Source organism: Oncorhynchus mykiss, chromosome 2 (genome assembly GCF_013265735.2).
Source record: "Oncorhynchus mykiss isolate Arlee chromosome 2, USDA_OmykA_1.1, whole genome shotgun sequence".
In the NCBI taxonomy this organism is placed as follows: Eukaryota; Metazoa; Chordata; class Actinopteri; order Salmoniformes; family Salmonidae; genus Oncorhynchus; species Oncorhynchus mykiss.
The window spans coordinates 33624906-33644506 of NC_048566.1; the positions used below are offsets into that span (position 1 = coordinate 33624906).

A 19601-nucleotide genomic window follows, 5' to 3' on the forward strand; every position below is an offset into this window, starting at 1 on the left:
TATGGTTGTGAGGGGGTCCTTGATGAAGTTGCTCTCACAAAAGGGGTCCCCGGACCCAGAAAGTTCTGTGTGTTAAATATTATATCTTCATACTACATCGCTAATGCATCGGCATGCCTATGTTCGTCCCCAGGTTCCCCCTCTGACCAGACGGCCGTAACAGACAGGCAGCTCTTCAGACAGACCCGGGGTCCTGAAGCAGAAGGGCCGTGGCATGAAACAGAGCAAAAGAAGCTTGGTGATCCACTACAACTGCTGGAGTCAATTAGCCAAGCTCTGGCTTCAGTCAGCATGATGCTCGGTCACTGAGAAATAACCAGGGCACGATTCTTAGTGAAAAAGACAATCTTTCATAGTCTCCACTTCCTAGTGTGTCTCTCTATCACTTGTACTCACTCTGACCATCCCTCTGGTTCTCCCTCTCTCTACTGTCTTTCACGTATTGACCTTCCTATTCATCTTTCCTCCAGTCTCTTTCTATGTTCCCCTCTTTCATATTTCTTTCTCTTTTCCCTCTAAGTTATGTCAGGGGCTATGTTAATGTTTTCATCAAAACACTTTTGCTATCCTTTCCATTCGCCTCATTTTTACATTTCAAGCAGAATGTGAAGCAAACATCTCAACACTATTCTCACTCAAGACAGCCTTGTGTAGTGAATCCACAGACACCTCCCAACAAGGCCGGAAACAAGCCCTCGACGAGAGGTTAGCCAAAGTGACATTCCCCACTCTTCACACCAAGACTGTTTTCACAATTCACACACTACATATCTGCAGATTGTACAAGTCCCAGAGTCAACCCTCTAACACACTTTATTTAACCCTTACCCATACATCTTGTAAAAACAACAGCTGTCTAGTGTCTACGTACACCTTTTCACTTTACAGACAGCACACTTTAACCCTTGCGCATTTCCCCATGTTTGAGAAAGGAAAGGCCCCTGCAGGTTGAATGATGTAAACAGGCTCTGACTCGGCTGACACACAGCACCATGGGCACACTCACAGCAGCGGGCCATGCTGTCCATTTGACACTATGCCAAAAAGAGAGCCACTCCGACCCTGAAAATAGGCCTACTTCAACCAAACAACCCTGTCAGAACCTTTATTTTAAATTAAAAGCTTTCTAAAATATTCACTGTATTCACAATGCTTGTATCCCCACCAAGTAGGAAGCCAAGCACAAAAGGCAATCTGTCTAATTGTAGCGAATACAGCTGAGTTTGTTTTATATTCAATTTTAATTATGAATAAAGCTGCTCTTGAATTATAAATGAGTTGCTAAATAAGCAAAGCTTATTAAGGGGATCACAGTGGTAGAATCCAAGGTATGATTCACCGTACGATATGAAGAGAATTACATGACCCTGATTTCAACCTCTAAGTCACCTTTCACTCATGGATTCACAGTCACTGTGGTTATTGTGACTGAGCCCCCTAGGGGTTTTCATATACACTCACATATCATTAAAAATTGGACCAAATCACAAAATCTAGGCCGTGAACATAGGCCAGGGCATGGAGGGATCTTTATATACAGTACCAGTCAAAGGTTTGGACACACCTACTCATTCCATGGTTTTCTTTATTTTTACTATTTTCTACATTGTAGAATAATAGTGAAGACATCAAAACTATGAAATTCACATATGGAATCATGTAGTAAGCAAAAAATATATTTTATATTTGAGATTTGTGAAAATTTCAAGAACTTCGAAAAGTTACTTCAAGTGCAGTTGTAAACACCATTAAGCGCTATGATGAAACTGGCTTTCATGAGGAAAGAAAGACCCAGAGTTACCTCTGCTGCAGAGGATAAGTTCATTACAGTTACCAGCCTCAGATTGCAGCCCAATAAATGCTTCACAGAGTTCAAGTAACAGACACATCTCAACATCAACTGTTCAGAGGAGACTGTGTGAATCAGGCCTTCATGGTCGATATTGCTGCAAAGAAATCACTACTAAAGGACACCACTAAGATAAAGAGACTTGCTTGGGCCAAGAAACACGTGCAATGGACATTAGACTGGTGGAAATCTGTCCCTTCGTCTGATGAGTCTCAATGTGAGATTTTTGGTTCCAATCACCATGTCTTTGTGAGACGCAGAGTAGGTGAACAGATGATCTCCACGTGTGATTCCCACCGTGAAGCATGGACGAGGAGGTGTGATGGTGTGGGTTCCTTTGCTGGTGACACTGTCTGTGATTTATTTAGAATTCAAGGCACACTTAACCTTCATGGCTACCACTGCATTCTGCAGTGATACGCCATCCCATCTGGTTTGCGCTTAGTGGGACATTCATTTGTTTTTCAACAGGACTATGACCCAGCACACCTCCAGGCTGTGTAAGGGCTATTTGACCACGAAGGAGAGCGATGACCAGATGACCTGGCCTCCACAATCACCCGACCTCACCCGACCTCAATCCAATTGAGATTGTTTGGGATGAGTTGGACCTCCGCAGTGAAGGAAAAGCAGCCAACAAGTGCTCAGCATATGTGGGAAGACTGTTGGAAAATCATTCCTCATGCTGGTTGAGAGAATGCCAAGAGAAGAGTGTGCAAAGCATCATCAAGGCAAAGGGTGGCTACTTTTGAATTGTTTAACACCTTTTTGGTTACTACATGATTCCATATGTGTTATTTCATAGTTCATATTATTCTACAATGTAGAAAATAGTAAAAATAAAGAAAAACCCTTGAATGATTAGGTGTGTCCAAACTTTTGACTGGTACTGTATATATACAGTATATATTTAAAAAAAAATATATCTTTATCATCTCTGAGAATGGCATGGAGAAAAATGTACAGACCGTATAATCTTGTCCTGCAGCTAGAATTATGTACCTCCTTGTACATGGATGTGTACTTGTTTCACCGTTGAAGTGTTACTTTTTACATTCACAATATCAATGTTTGAATGTGGAAAGAAAAGTTTAGAGTATTGAGACTACTACAGTATATCAATTCAATCATCATCATTTTATTGAACCTTTATTTAACTAGGCAAGTCGGTTAAGAACAAATTCTTATTTACAATGATGGCCTACCCCGGCCAAACCCAGACGACGCTGGGCCAATTGTGCGATGGCCTATGGGAATCCCAATCTCAGCCGGATGTGATGCAGCCTGGATTCGAACCAGGTGACGCCTCTTGCACTGAGATGCAGTGTCTTAGACCACTGCGCCACTCAGGTGCCCCCCAATCACCATCATCATTACCGCAGACAACATATAGCCTAAATTCCAAGGCCCAGGAATCCCAAAATATGAGTGTGACACTAGTTCCCCTCTTTCAGAGACACATTGGACAAGGAGAGAGAAAGCCTTTGACACTAAACGTTATAGACCTACAGCAGCATACCTAATGAAAGTCACAATGTTGTGGATGCACTGGGGATATCAGTGACTCATACCCACAATATGTGCTCCAGCTACAATCTGTACCTCCACCTTCATGCCTCATCATCTGAAAAACCTTGGGGGGAATTTCAATGAGTAGAAGCTAAAATACATGTAGGGTATGGTGCATGCGGTTGGTGCGGTCCAATCTAAGTGGGCTTGTTCTGTGTTATAAATATAAAAAACACTGTTTTCGCATTCTCTTATTAAAGCTCTCAGAATGTGCTGAGGTCTCTCTCTGTGGGCACGTAATGCCATTCTTTCCTGCCTACCTTTGCAGTTTGCCAAGGAGCAGAGCAGCCATCAGATGACTGGACAGCTTTATTCAACATTGTCATTACTGAGCCCAACAGGGGTAATGTTCATTTATACACATCACTAAGCTCTAAAACAGTGCTAAAAATAAACATGCAATATCCTCAGGCCGACCGGGTCGGGCAACGTGCCAACGCCAGCATGGCCTTGTTGGCTACTTTCAAGGCAAAGAAGCACAATGTACTGTACAGTATGTACACATTTTATACATTACATGGTGCCCACGTAGCTTCTATATCACATCATTCGTAATCAACAGGGGTATCCTACCATTCCATACTCTATGAATGCTTTTGAATTTATTGCCCAGATTTGATGTTTTTATGAAAATATACACGGGTCTGCAATGGTGTTCTTTAATACGCTGATTCGGGACATTTAGTACATGGCCATCAGTGTCATGTGTGACGTCAAATGTCAGGGATTTGTCACAATGGGCCTCAAGGAATAGGTGAACACAGAGGTCCGCACTACACTGACACCGCACAGGTGTGTGTGTGTGTGTGTGTGTGTGTGTGTGTGTGTGTGTGTGTGTGTGTATTCTCACCTATCAGATCATTCAGTCAGCCCTTGTCTGGCACCGCAGGGCTCTCCACTACCACGTATTTGTCCACACGGCGTCACTGTTGCTGCACTTTACGTGTGAATCCGCCCCCAACTCCACACACAGGAAACAAGGTTACTGCCCAAGAGATGTCACTTCCGAAACACCCACTCTTGCTCGCTCGCGCTCTCTCCCTCACGCCCCCAGCCTATTGCCATGACAACCGAGAAAATAATAGAATATAAGTGAGTGTTAAAGAGACAGATGATCAGAGACAAGGAGAAAGTGAGGAAGAGATGGAGGGAAAGATTGAGAGGGAGAATAGTAGAAGAGGGGAGACAGCAGGGAACAAAATGGACAGGGGGAGAGAGGAGTAGACAGGGAGAAAATGAGTGGGAGGAGGGAAGGATGGACGATAGGAGAGATAGAAAGAAGGGGGAGAGGAGGTAAGTGATGGGATGAGCTGGGGATAGGAAGAGAGGAGAGGTGAAGAACTGGGGATGCTGAGAAGAAGGAGAGAGATAAATGAAGTGACGAGAGAGGGAAAAAGGGAAGGAGGAGACTTTTTTTGGGAAAAGGGAGCCCACATCTTGTTCCCATAGCAACCCAGCCATCCATGAAAAACGGACTTGTTCCTCCCTCCCTCCCTCTCGCTCTCTCTCTGATGCGCACGCGCACATCTTTTCTGTCCATCTATCTATCTACACACTATAGACATATGTTGGTGGTGAACAATACTAAATTATTCCTTACACGGCTGTGTAAAATACATCAACAGATACCACAGTCCAAAACGTTCACTACTGTTACTGTAAGACAACATAAGATGAGGAAACAAGATCTATATATTTATAAGCAAGCCGTCTGCTTGAATATATGGCGATAATAAAATCAAAATGATAATATTTAAAGGTGAAATCAATGTTCTGATCATCCTACTATGAATCAAAATTAAATTAAACTTTCCCACAAACTCCCTGGCAGCCTCCCTCCATCTCCCCACAATCTATCGCTCCCCTCTCCCTTCCACATATCAGTCTCTCAGTCCCCCACTCCCACAGCCCATTTCTCTCTCGCTTCCTCACTCTCTCTCTCACACATGCATCTCCTACTGTCCCCCTTCTCTCACTCTACCCGTCTCCCTTTCACTTCTCTCACGCTCTTCTTTCTCCCTCTCGTTACCATCGTCTCTCTCACTATCTGCCACACAACTCTCTCTCTTGCCCTCTCTCTCTCTCCATTCCCATCCCTCCTCCAGGATGCTAGAGCAGTAGGGTGGAATGACTGCACTGCCAGTAGCAGAGTTGGGTTGGCTTATTAGAGTGTACAGTATCACTCTCTCTCTCTCCTTTCCCTTCACTTGACTATTCCACGGGGCTACGCAGCAATCCCCCAAGTTGTGCTGCAAAACTCTCTTTACTTAGGCTTGAACAACATCTATAGGAAATGAGATGCAGGATTGCTTTGTCTGCTAACCCTTCATGGTGATGTGCTGTTCTGCCCTGTCAACCTGTGTGAAGGTGATATTCAATGTGCTGAGTATAGAGAAAATATACATGAATGGGACTCGTGTGTGTGTGTGTGTGTGTGTGTGTGTGTGTGTGTGTGTGTGTGTGTGTGTGTGTGTGTGTGTGTGTGTGTGTGTGTGTGTGTGTGTGTGTGTGTGTGTGTGTGTGTGTGTGAAACCACGGTGATCCACATTCACAAGTAACTGTATTTATTTGCACACGTCTATCATCTATCATGGTGTGTTCTCCCATCTCTCTCTCTCTCTGTTTGCATATCCTGTCTCATGTCACCATGTGAGGGGTGCTCCACTGAGAGAAAGCAGGTCAAGCCTTTGGTCCTCAGAGATAAATAATAATTATAGTGATCTGTCCTCAATCCAGAGATAGACTAAGAACTGTGTCATTGTTATATTACCCAAAATGGCAATCTCTCAAACTCCTACACAGCTTAACTCATCTCGTTTGACAGACAGAGGAGTGGCGGGGAGTCTGACTGGGAGGCCCTGTGTTGCCCTGGGTGGAATTATGAAAGAACCTTCTGATTGAGAAAAAGCCAGAGGTGTCTTGGATCAGAGGTATCTGGGGTATTTCATGGCACCGTTTTGCCTCCTTGATTTTGACAGATCAACGCAATGATGTCTGAGTAGGAATCAACAGAGACCATCTAAATGGAATTCAGTTATGGGTTTTCTGCTTTCACTTCATCACCAAGATGTCTGTCATGTTCAGTGGGTGTCTGAAATGATTGACACCCTTGATAATGATGAACAAAAATGACTGTATAAAATAAATTGTTGTTCTGAAAAATATATTTTGTTTAACAAGTAATAAAAAACAATCTCAAAAAGGTATGGGTCAAATTATCGACCCCCCTGTTTTCTATACCGTTCAATACCTCACCTGGCGAGGACAATGCAATGCCTTTTTCAAAAATGATTTATGAGATTGGCGAACACATTGGGACGAATTTTAGACCATTCCTCCATACAGAATCTTTCCAGATCGTTGATATCCTTCGTCTGCACCAATGGACTGCCCTCTTCAATTCAAACCACAGGTTTTCAATGGGAGTAATGTCCGGAGACTGAGATGGCCATTGCAAAATGTTGATTTTGTGGTCAATTAACAATTTATTTGTTGATTTTGTGGTGTGCTTGGGGTTATTGTCTTGCTGTAAGATCCACTTGCTGGAAAATCCAATTTGCGGCCAAGTTTCAGCCTCCTGGCAGAGGCAATCAGGTTTTTGGCTGAAATGTTCTGGTAGTGAGTGAAGTTCATGATTTTTGAGAAAGATTTTTAAGCCTTGAGACAATTAAGAAATGGATTGTGTAAGTGTGCCATTCAGAGGTTGAATGGGCAAGACAAAATATTTAAGTTCCTTTGAACGGGGTATGGTAGGAGGTGCCAGGTGCACCGGTTTTCCTGTGTGTTTTCCAGTGTGTTTTCCAGTGTGTTTTCCCGTGTGTTTTTCCGTGTGTTTTCCCGTGTGTTTTCCCGTGTGTTTTCCCGTGTGTTTTCCCGTGTGTTTTCCAGTGTGTTTTCCCGTGTGTTTTCCCGTGTGTTTTCCCGTGTGTTTTCCCGTGTGTATCAAGAACGGCCCACCACCACTTAGACGGACCACCTAAGAATTTTCTATACATAAAAACTCCTGTAATTAGCTTCAATGACTGTAATTTCCTCCATGTTAAAGGGATAGTTTGAGATTTTGGCAATGAAGCCTTTTATATTCACAGTCGGATGAACAGGAACAGCTAGCATGCTAACTGTGCCTGTAGACTTCCAGTCATTTAACTTTTTCAGACTGGACACAGAAACATAAAATTGGTATACACAGTGGTATTCTGTTTTCAGCTAGAAATAATTCACAAAATTACTACTTTTCACATAATGAAATCCCCCAAGGTATTTTCCCCAAAATATATATTAACAAATATTGCGGACCCCTTGCAGCACCTCTGCGGACCCTAGTTTGAACCCCCCTGAATTAAGCAACTGCACAGAGCTCACCTCAGGGTTTTCTACAGTGCACACGCTAACACATTAACATGGATGGACATATGCCTCCCATGGCAAAAAAACGTCCTAATCTCAACAGGATCTACCAGCAGCAGGCTACCAGAACAGAGCAGCCCCTACTGCCAGATTCTATTTATTAATATCATTACTTTGAATGAGGTTTTAAATGAGAAGTGTAAGGGATGAGATAGTAAGGTTAACCCTAACTGAGTCCCAGACCCTCTTAAACGTGTCTGTGCATGTTACCGCATGTTATCTCATCCCTTGTTGAACTAAAACATATACAGTAAAATTGTACTTGGGCATCCAAGACCACTATGTGTGTGAACTGTCTGTTTCAGTTATAAAATACTGCAATACCTTCATCCATTATGTAAGTCAGATTTTTGTGTATTCTCCTCATCTTTCTCTGCGTGATCAAATGTTCCGACATTCAGAGGGAGCAATGACATCATCATCACCCCAATTACCTTACACAACCCCTTCCCCTGACTGAATCAATCAGATCACTCAATCAACACAAACAGTTATACAGCTTCCTGTGTCATCGTGGTATCGGTGGTCATGTGGTGACACATTTGCTGTCTGGTTGACAGTAGCCGTACAGAAGCCACTGAGCTGAAAGGACAAGAAAGGGGACTTGAGCAGACAAGATTAACTTGTGTATCTGTAGCGATCAAATGCATGCCAAATAAATAACTTTTTGCTCAGTAAAGTAGTCCCCCTCTGTCTCATTCCACAACTAACATTATTTTCCATTCAAAAAACTTTAGTGACTTGGATAACTGATCTCAATTGTATATTCCCCCAAAAACATCATTTAGATATGTATCTGGTCACCATGACTGCAACTTCAATTAGGTAAATAAGATATTGTTTTATTGTTGTTAAAGTCCCTTGTTCCACATGTATGCCCGAGGTCTACAAAATAAGTGTCATTTAACTATCTCCCCTCTGATCAAGTTGCACAAATATATAGTTGTGTGTGCTTTCTCTCTTTTTTACTCTCTCATATGAAAAAGGTCAACTGTAAAACCAAATAAACAAAACTTGTTTTGGACAGCAAAGCTGTTGTTGAGCACTGATACTCTACCTCTGCATTCAGCACCACTGAAGTGGACAGCGACTGAATCGGTTTTCTGAAGTTCAGCCCCAGATGTCAGTGGAAAGCGACTGTGTATAGTCAATGGCAGTGTGGAATGATGGTAAGGCCATTATACTTTAACCTAGAAAGGAACCTGTACTGAACAAAAATATAAATGCAACATGCAACAATCAATTAAAAAAAATGTGTTGGTCCCTAATCTACGGAATTCACATAACTGGGAATACAGATATGCATCTCGTGTCACAGATACCTTAGGGGCATGGATAAGAAAACCAGTACCACCATTTGCCTCACGCAGCCGTTTGCCTCATGCAAACGTACTGCCAAATTCTCTAAAATGACGTTGGAGTCGGCTTATGGTAGAGAAATTAACATTAAATTCTCTAGTAACAGCTCTAGTGGACATTCCTGCAGTCAGCATGCCAATTGCACGCTCTCTCAAAACTTGAGATAGCTGTGGCATTGTGTTGTGTGGCAAAACTGCACATCTTAGAGTGCCATTTTATTGTCCCCAGTACAAGGTGCACCTGTGTAATGATCATGCTGTTTAATCAGCTTCTTGATATACCACACCTGTCAGGTGGATGGATTATCTTGGCTAAAGAGAAATGCTCACTAACATGGATGTAAACAAATTTGTGCACAAAATTATAGAGCAATTCCATACGCTCTTGTGCGTATGAAAATGTCTATTTCAGCTCATGAAACATAGAACCAACACTTTACATATTGCGTTTATATTTTTGTTCAGTCATATAACCCTGTGTGTCATGTTCTTCATCTCAAACCAGGGGTTATCCAGCTCTGACATCCCGTTTGCTTGGTCAACACAATCTCAGTCAACTTTTCACCCCTAGCTAATATGAACACTCACCACTCGCTAGGTCAAACAAACTGAGACACTTTGAAGCCAGTTCTGTGGTTAAAGTGAGTGTGAAATCCAATGTAGTATCTTCATGCAGGAAATGAGTCTTCAAACATGGCATTGAAGCGAGAAGCTACAATTAAAAGTGTTTCATAGGTGTCTCACACCTTCCTCTCCTAGCAGTCCATTTCTACCAGTTAGACTCTGCCTCTGATCAAAGAGATCAGGATGTTCTGCCATTATCTCCACTCTCATACAACTCAACTCCACATTGATGTGCCAAACAGAGCAACAACTGCAAGATAGGCTCTCTGAAAACCACTAGGACAGGAGCTTTCCTCCTGAAAAGAAAACTTACATAAAAAACACTAGAAATTGGATTGCATTTCCAGTCTCTCTCAACAATCCACTCCAATTTAGATGATTCATTATTTGAAATAACAAAAGGGCATATCACTTAAACATTGCATGAATGCCAGCAAATACAGTCGAAATGCACTTATATTTTGTGTGGTGAAGATTCAAATGTGGTGGAGATGAGGTGCTAAATATAGCGCCAGGGATGCAGAGTGAGCCTGCTAACCTTTATGAGATCTTCAGAGTAGAAGTTAATCACTAAAATAAAAACACACAGACTCTCTCTCTCTCTCCCTCACACACACACACGCACAAACACACAAATGTGTAGGATCTTAATTTGAGCCAGTTTGCTACAGCAGGAAAATAATCCTGCAGCGACATAATGTGGATTATAATCAATGGACAATATTGAATGGGTTGATACATTTTCCGTAAGGGAAAATCAAGTTTGAAATTTCAAAGTGGAAATTACAAACTTTAGAAGCCTTTTTACCTCAAATACACTACAAGTGCTCCTGCAACAGGGTGATCAAATTAATATCCTACATCTGTACACAAGCACACTCTCACACACACACACACACACACACACACACACACACACACACACACACACACACACACCAACACACACACACACACACACAAATGCATGCACGGCACATGCACGGCACACACACACACACACATTCTTGTGAGCCTTGTAAAATGACAAATATTTTTCTGAAGTAGACACTACCCTAAATGTGTAATAGTGAAACACTTTAAAATGGTAATAGACTACTCTGAAATGTCAGGGTCCAATGGCCTTGTTGTTGAGTATCAGCATATCAGTGTATTTGATTATAGCTAATTAAAATGCACCATTCTTCTTTGCAGTATCTGTGCATCTGAAGTGAATGAGAGGTACATCCCGTGAAAATTCGGACCTCCTTTCTCACCACCTTCAGTAAATATATCATATATCAGCCACCTATTAGCATCACAAGAGAGGAGGGACGAATTAGCCCACCGCTAGCATGGTATTGACGGTTTGAGAGCACATTTGAATTAGCCGTCTGCCTTTATAACACTGTAATAAGATGGCTGTGAAGTCCTGTCAGCACATTATGGCGTCATGACTGGCTACTGTAACTCTCCTAAAACTTACGCCATATCAGAAAACAAACTAACGTTCAAATGTCAGGTTCTATAGTATAATAATGAGTAATGTGAGGTGATCTGCTACTGTCATGGCCTGATTTGACCACCACGTCATTCTTACAACTGTGTATAATATGTATGCAATATATACATTATGACATCCTACATCAAGTGTAACCCCCCAAAAAGTGTGAAATGTACACATAACACTGAAAATAGACTTAAAATGTCTGGGACTGAACATCTCAACAGGTGACTGATTATCTACCCTACAGTGCAATATCTCTTGGTTCTCATTGTAACTCTGGGTCCCAGGTACGTACAAGGCTTCAGTGAACATTATCTTTGTGAGCCCAACTCTCCAATTTGTAATCCTGCTTGAGGCACCACAGTAGTGTTTTAATAATCTATTATTTTAGGGGGCACTTATCACAGGCTGGACTATCAGCATCGCAAATGACACGGTGTGGAATTCAGACTCGCCCGAAAGCTATGTTAGGACATTTATTTCAGATATTTTGACGGAAAAGGGTCAGAAAGGGTTGTTTGAAAAAGCCCTATACTGTGAAAATAATTTAATTGCATATAAATAATATTAATGTAGAGTATGTGTATAAACCAAAAACACAAAAGTAATGTTTCATTTTACAGATGTAGGATCTTAATTTGAGCCAGTTTGCTACAGCAGGAAAATAATCTTGCAGCAGCTGGAAATTTGAATTGTTATGTGGATTATAATTAATGGACATTTTTGTAGGGGTTGATGCATTTTTCGTAAGGGAAAATCAAGTCTGAGATTTCTAAGTGGAAATTACAAATGTCTTTTTAAACCTCAAATACACTCCTGCAACAGGCTGATCAAATTAAGATCCTACCTGTACATTACAAACTAACATCACATCTTTACTAAATGTTATTTTTTAATGATACATAAGCAAGTGAAACCTACTGTGTTTAGGTATCAGCTTTTTATTCCATTCAATCATCCCTACAAACTATAGGTCAACCGATTAATCGGAATGGCCGATTAATTAGGGCCGATTTCAAGTTTTCATGAGAATCGGAAATCGGTATTTTTGGGCGCCGATTTTGCCAATTAAAATTATTTTTTTTATACCTTTATTTAACTAGGCAAGTCAGTTAAGAACACATTCTTATTTTCAATGACGGCCTAGGAACGGTGGGTTAACTGCCTTGTTCAGGGGCAGAACAATGGATTTTCACCTTGTTAACTCGGGGGATTCAATCTTGCAACCTTACAGTTAACTAGTCCAACGATCTAGTCCAACGCTCTAACCACCTGCCTCTCATTGCACTCCACGAGGAGCCTGCCTGTTACGCGAATGCAGTAGAAGCCAAGGTAAGTTGCTAGCTTGCATTAAACTTATCTTATAAAAAACAATCAATCATGTAGTTATACAGAACCGTTCGGTATTTTATTATGGTTGATGATATTACTCGTTTATCTAGCGTGTCTTGCATTGCATATAATCGATGCAACGCTGGGGAATGATTTAACAAAAGCACATTTGCGAGAAAAAAAAACACAATCGTTGGACGACTGTACCTAACCATAAACACCAATGCCTTTCTTTTAAAAAATACACAGAAGTATATATTTTTAAACCTGCATATTAAGCTAAAAGAAATCGAAGTTAGCAGGCAATATTGACCAGGTGAAATTGTGTAATTTCTCTTGCGTTCATTGCACGCAGAGTCAAGGGTATATGCCACAGTTTGGGCAGCCTGTCTCATTGCAAACTAATTTGCCAGAATGTTACGTAATTATGACATAACAAGGTTGTGCAATGTAACAAGAATATTTAGACTTAGGGATGCCACCCGTTAGATAAAATACCAAACGGTTCTGTATTTCACTGAAATAATAAACGTTTTGTTTTTTAAATGATAGTTTCCGGATTCGACAAAGGCTCGTATTTCTGTGTGTTATTATGTTATAATTAAGTCTATGATTTGATAGAGCAGTCTGACTGAGCGATGGTAGGCAGCAGCAGGCTCGTAAGCATTCATTCAAACAGCACTTTTGTGCCTTTTGCCAGCAGCTCTTCGCAAGCACAGCGCTGTTTATGACTTCAAGCCTATCAGCCTAATGGCTGGTGTAACCAATGTGAAATCAAATCAAATCAAATCAAATTGTATTTGTCACATACACATGGTTAGCAGATGTTAATGCAAGTGTAGCGAAATGCTTGTGCTTCTAGTTCCGACAATGCAGTAATAACCAACAAGTAATCTAACCTAACAATTCCACAACTACTACCTTATACACACAAGTGTAAAGGGATAAAGAATATGTACATAAAGATATATGAATGAGTGATGGTACAGAACGGCATAGGCAAGATGCAGTAGATGGTATCGAGTACAGTATATACATATGAGATGAGTAATGTAGGGTATGTAAACAAAGTGGCATAGTTTAAAGTGGCTAGTGATACATGTATTACATAAAGATGCAGTAGATGATATAGAGTACAGTATATACATATACATATGAGATGAGTAATGTAGGGTATGTAAACATTATATTAAGTGGCATTGTTTAAAGTAGCTAATGATACATTTTTACATCAATTTCCATTATTGAAGTGGCTGGAGTTGAGTCAGTATGTTGGCAGCAGCCACTCAATGTTAGTGGTGGCTGTTTAACAGTCTGATGGCCTTGAGATAGAAGCTGTTTTTCAGTCTCTCGGTCCCTGCTTTGATGCACCTGTACTGACCTCGACTTCTGGATGATAGCAGGGTGAACAGGCAGTGGCTCGGGTGGTTGTTGTCCTTGATGATTTTTATGGCCTTCCTGTGACATCGGGTGGTGTAGGTGTCCTGGAGGGCAGGTAGTTTGCCCCCGGTGATGCGTTCTGCAGACCTCACTACCCTCTGGAGAGCCTTACGGTTGTGGGTGGAGCAGTTGCCGTAACAGCCTGACAGGATGCTCTCGATTGTGCATCTGTAGAAGTTTGTGAGTGCTTTTGGTGACAAGCCGAATTTCTTCAGCCTCCGGAGGTTGAAGAGGCGCTGCTGCGTCTTCTTCACAACGCTGTCTGTGTGGGTGGACCAATTCAGTTTGTCCGTGTTGTGTACGCCGAGGAACTTAAAACTTACTACCCTCTCCACTACTGTCCTGTCGATGTGGATAGGGGGGTGCCTGGGGTACCAATGTAAGAAATAACACGTTAAAAAAACAAAATACTGCATAGTTTCCTAGGAACGCGAAGCGAGGCGGCCATCTCTGTCGCTGCCGGAAGTTAGTTAGCTGGGTGTGCGCTAATAGCGTTTCAAACATCACTCGCTCTGAGACTTGGAGTAGTTATTCCCCTTGCTCTGCAAGGGCCGCGGCTTTTGTTGAGCGATGGGTAATGCTGCTTCGAGTGTGGCTGTTGTTGATGTGTTCCTGGTTCGAGCCCAGGTAGGGGCGAGGAGAGGGACGGAAGCTATACTGTTGCACATAATGCCTATAAGAACATCCAAGGTATATGAAATACAAACGGTATAGAGAGAAATAGTCCTATAAATACTATAGTAACTACAACCTAAAACCTCTTACCTTGGAATATTGAAGTCTCATGTTAAAAGGAACCACCAACTTTCATATGATCTCATGTTCTGAGCAAGGAACTCAAACGTTAGATTTTTTACATGGCACATATTGCACTTTTACTTCTCCAACACTTTGTTTTGGCATTATTTAAACCAAATTGAACATGTTTCATTATTTATTTGAAGCTAAATGTTTTTTTATTGATGTATTGTATTAAGTTAAAATAAGTGTTCATTCAATAGTGTTGTAATTGTCATTATTACAAATAAATAAATACAAATCGGCCGATTAATCTGTATCGGCTTGTTTGGTCCTCCAATAATCGGTATCGGTATCAGTATCGGCGTTGAAAAATCATAATCGGTCGACCTTTCCTAAAAACATCCAATAACTGCTCCATTTTGACTCCATGACTAATATCATTTTTTATATTACTAATATAGTGACATATGTACAGTAAGTTGTTGAATATCTCCAGGTCTGAAGGCACAACCTGTCTGTGCATCATGAGAATCTGTGGGATCCAATGACATAATGTCTGGAAGGCCTGTGAGCCAACCATTATCCCGGATTGGCAGCCCTCTGATTGGCATAGGAGAGGAGATAGCTCATCCTGACCTTTTGCCATGAGTGAATCCTGACAGGATCAATCAAAAGACGAGCATCCTTTAAACACAAACTCATCGAGTCATTGGGCTCCAGGCTTTGCGGTGGAATTGAATAAGTGGGCCCCCCTCCCATAGTGTGGTCTGCACTAAGCAACCATTTCTCCTAGCTACTCATTTCTGATGGGATCCTTATGTAGATTTCCTCAGAATCAGCAGTAAGGCTCTTAGCGGATGGGGTATGTCTGGGCCTTTTCACCACCAGGTTCAATTTGTACTGCTGGGGAACAGAGAGATAGTGAGGGAGTGGAGCCGTGGACTGAGGCTTAGCGGCATGCCTGAACTCACTGTACTAGAACTGTTCACGGGTGAGAGAGTTCCCGGACATGGCCCTATATCCATAGACCACAGATGTAGGATCTTAATTTGTGCCAGGAAATGTGAATTATTATAATTAATTAGCTCGCCCAGTACTCAAGCAAACTACAGTAGCAAAAAACATTCAGTTTGTCTGATTTCATTTTTGGACTACTGCTATTAGCATTATTACAATATCATTGTAAGGTCTTTCAACCACAACAAACATGTCCTTCCCCCCAGACAACATGGCTTATGGGGGGCAGCCCTCAAAATAACATTTTTGCTGACACTACCCAGAGGACACTTTATCACGTCACACTCAGAAACCATCAAGGACATTGGAGCACTGTGATACCCTGTAATAAACCGTGTATATTTTATACTGTGCTTTGGTAGAATGACACATGCTGCAGTGGACACGTTCACTTAAGCATGGCTATGTAACACAAGGCACAATACTTTATGGCCTGGAACGTGTTTCAATCTGGGCCCGATCTCGCTGTGCCGTATAGCATCATGGTCCTTGGTGTGTTATGAACACTTTTTATGTATTATGAACACTTTTTATGATAAAGTCAAGTCGTTGGTTGACCTAGTGCAAAACCAAAGACCTTTAAGCATCTGCCAGTAAATGTTAATATGTGTAAACAATCTTGCCATCAAACTGCTCTACGCCACCTCCTGTGCTTATTCATACGTTCGCTGCACTGTGCCATGAATACGCTAAACAGTATGCAGATACAAGCAAATGAGGGGCAGTTGAACTTTGACTTTACGTCTGTGGGCCAAAATTAGGAATACGATATTATATTTCCTTGAGGATACCGAACAACACTGTCTTTGCTTGCATGTATACGCTAGCTGTTAGCATCTCTGGAAAAGGCTGAGGCGTAGTCACGCTTGACGCTCTTGAATGTTGACTTTTCACGTCTCGAGGGAAGTTGGCGTTTGAATTCCCAACTTCACGAAACTTGGACAGCGGGCACTTTAACTCACAAAATGCCAGAATCACTAGAATGAATTGACATCAGACGAGATGGTATCTGGTGAGTGGCATCATTTACTCATTTTAGAATGAATTCTATATAACACTTCAATCCGCTGTAAACAGAACTCCAATGTACTCAACACCCATTGGAAAATGAATGAGCTTTTCCCCTGACAGATCATTGAACACGGTAGATCTCGAGCATACAGTACAGTAATAGCCTAACAGATGATGGTTCCTGGCACAGCTCGATTGGCGGAGGGTGTAAGACAGACAGCCCCTTATGTCACACGAGAGGAGTGCTGCAGTCAGCGCATTGGCGGTGCACTGTCTCTTTAAAATAAATGCCCATGCTTGACAGGAGCTGCTGTATCAAACTACTGTAAAATCGACATGACTGGGTCGGCTCACAAAATACTATATGATTTCTATGGCATTTTCAGTCTAACAACTTTATAACTGATGCATTTCGGCATGGTGTTCGTCAAGGAGAGATAAAACAAGTGTTCTTATAGGGAACGACTGTTCAATCAGCCATAAGTTTAAAAAAAGATGTGACTGATCACCTGATTTCATTTTGATAACGTTACCTTGAGATTCAAACACAGACTCCTCTACCCAGAAAGCCTGTTACATGTAAAAGGTTCATGGTGCCATCTATTGTAGTGGAAAGAGTATAGCCTGTACATTCCTATTGACACGGGTTTTGAAGGTATAATACTACTGTGCACACATTTTTCTGGCAGTGATCTCTCAAGAGTGGGCTCGCGTACAGTAGCGTAACATCTCACCAATATTATGCAACCAACTTCTATTGCTGTGCTCACACAAGAGGCTGTTGGGCTATTTCCGCTTGTGATGTGTTAGATGATGACCAAAAGCATCATTCTACAGAGTTTGAACTGGCCATTCTCTTTGAATGACTGATAACTTTAAGATATTCATGTATAGGCTGCTGAACATGAGTTGGGTTTGAACTTTGTCAATGCACCACCAGCACAGCAGTACAGCAGTGTGCTTACTGTACCCGGTGTTACAAGACATCACACCTCAGCAGCCTCAAGTCTCTCTCTCTCCTTCACCCCCCCCCCCCCCCCCCCCCCCCCCCCCTCTCTCTCCCTTTACCTCTTTCTCTCACTCTCTCTCCTTCCCCTCTCTCGCTCTCTGTCACACACACATACATTCTCCTCACACAAGAAGTTCAGTTTCTGTACAGAGCTACTTTGGTAATAGGGACTGGACTCAGTGTACCATACAACCCTTGGATCTCTCAAAGTCCCACCCAACTTTCAAGTAACCATAACATTTTACACATAAGGTCAATCGCTCAATCAACAAGATATAGTACCCCAAACAAAGCGTTTGAAAGCTCACGTTCACACAGCATTAGTCATGGTTGCGGTGTCACAATTCCAAGGGAACTGACTGGAACATACACTTTCATGGACCATATTCCTCCACTACAAACTCATTAAATATTGAGTCTCCAAAACAAGAAAATAAGTACCCCTTCAGGCTCCTTACTGCACACATTGAATATATATGACTCAATACTAGAGGGGCAAAGTTACAGTGTCATGGAGATACATGACCATGATCTATGGACACAGGGAAATGGACTTGCAAGAATGTGATACCAGCAGGCATGCACACCTCAGCACATTGCAACACGATGGACTATCCTACTCAGCGTGCACAGGCAAAGTGACATATTGACTGGCACACAGTGATAAAACCAGGTAGGTAGCTACCTCGAAGACACTACCTCTTGCTGTACCTGCCTGTGTTTCCACTACGCCGCGTTAACGCACCCCTTTGCTAAATTCTGTATTGTATGATGGAGAGAGAGAGAGAGAGAGAGAGAGAGAGATGAGAGGGAGGGAGATGCAATAGTGGAATATTGTTATCTTACCTTGAAAGGGGACATAGGACATGTTCCAACGGCATTGAACGTGGTCTTCGAGTCTTGACAGTCTCTCGGCATGCAACAAAAATACCACACACCAGTCAGAAAATAAGGAATACGCTATTCACAATTGGAGTCGATGTTAGCCAATATTCCACTGCTGTTCAGAAATATAAATTATAATCCACGACCGCCAAAAGCCATTGAAAATGTATCCCCGTGAATAAAAAATATATGCACAAATATATCTCACGCACCGTTATTGAGGTGTGGGGGGAAAACACGAGAGAGAGAGAGAGAGAGAGAGAGAGAGAGAGAGAGAGAGAGAGAGAGAGAGAAAGGGGGCGGATGAGTGAGTGCGCGCGTGTGTGCGCTTTCCATTATATCTATAGCCTATCTAAGCATTGTATGTTCCATGTTTGCTCCTTGAAGTTCAAGAAGCAATGATGGCTAAAATCGCCTTATTGACTACGGCCCCTTCTACCGCTATCAAACGCGCACGCCACCGCACGCACAGCCACACACACAAACACACTACACCGATTGGTGCTGCTGCCAATAACGCGGTATCCTACAATACAGTTCGCTATAATTCTCTCGTTTTGGTGGTAGGCTATAAACTAGACTATTGGGAAGTCTGAAACTTATTTTAGGCTGTAGGCCTACGTCTGGTGACATGGTCAATGGAAATATTTTCAAGGGGTAGGCTAATTGAATGGTTTTCGAGAAGGACTTCCACCAACTCATCTCAAATGTCAAAACGAACCACGCATTTGGCCGTAGGCACTAAATTCAGAGCAAAATGGTTTCATCTTTATTCCTGAACTTTTTTGTTCCAATACAAAGATTATGGGCAAAATTATTGATAAAGCTATTGATCATTTTTAGCGCCACATTTTAAGTTGCTGGTGTCCTAAA

The 19601-nt window shown here is 41.9% G+C and overlaps 1 protein-coding gene across 1 annotated transcript in view; it reads right to left on the reverse strand.

The window, feature by feature from the left end:
- The window catches only part of LOC110487763 (ras/Rap GTPase-activating protein SynGAP-like), a 33166-nt gene extending 14050 nt beyond the window's left edge, over window positions 1-19116 (reverse strand). The window contains exon 1 of the mRNA XM_021559674.2: window positions 18690-19116. Within this exon, the coding sequence (XP_021415349.1) occupies window positions 18690-18711 (22 nt within the window). The 5' untranslated portion in view covers window positions 18712-19116. The remainder of the gene's footprint in view (window positions 1-18689) is intronic.
- Between the last annotated feature and the right edge of the window lie 485 nt (window positions 19117-19601).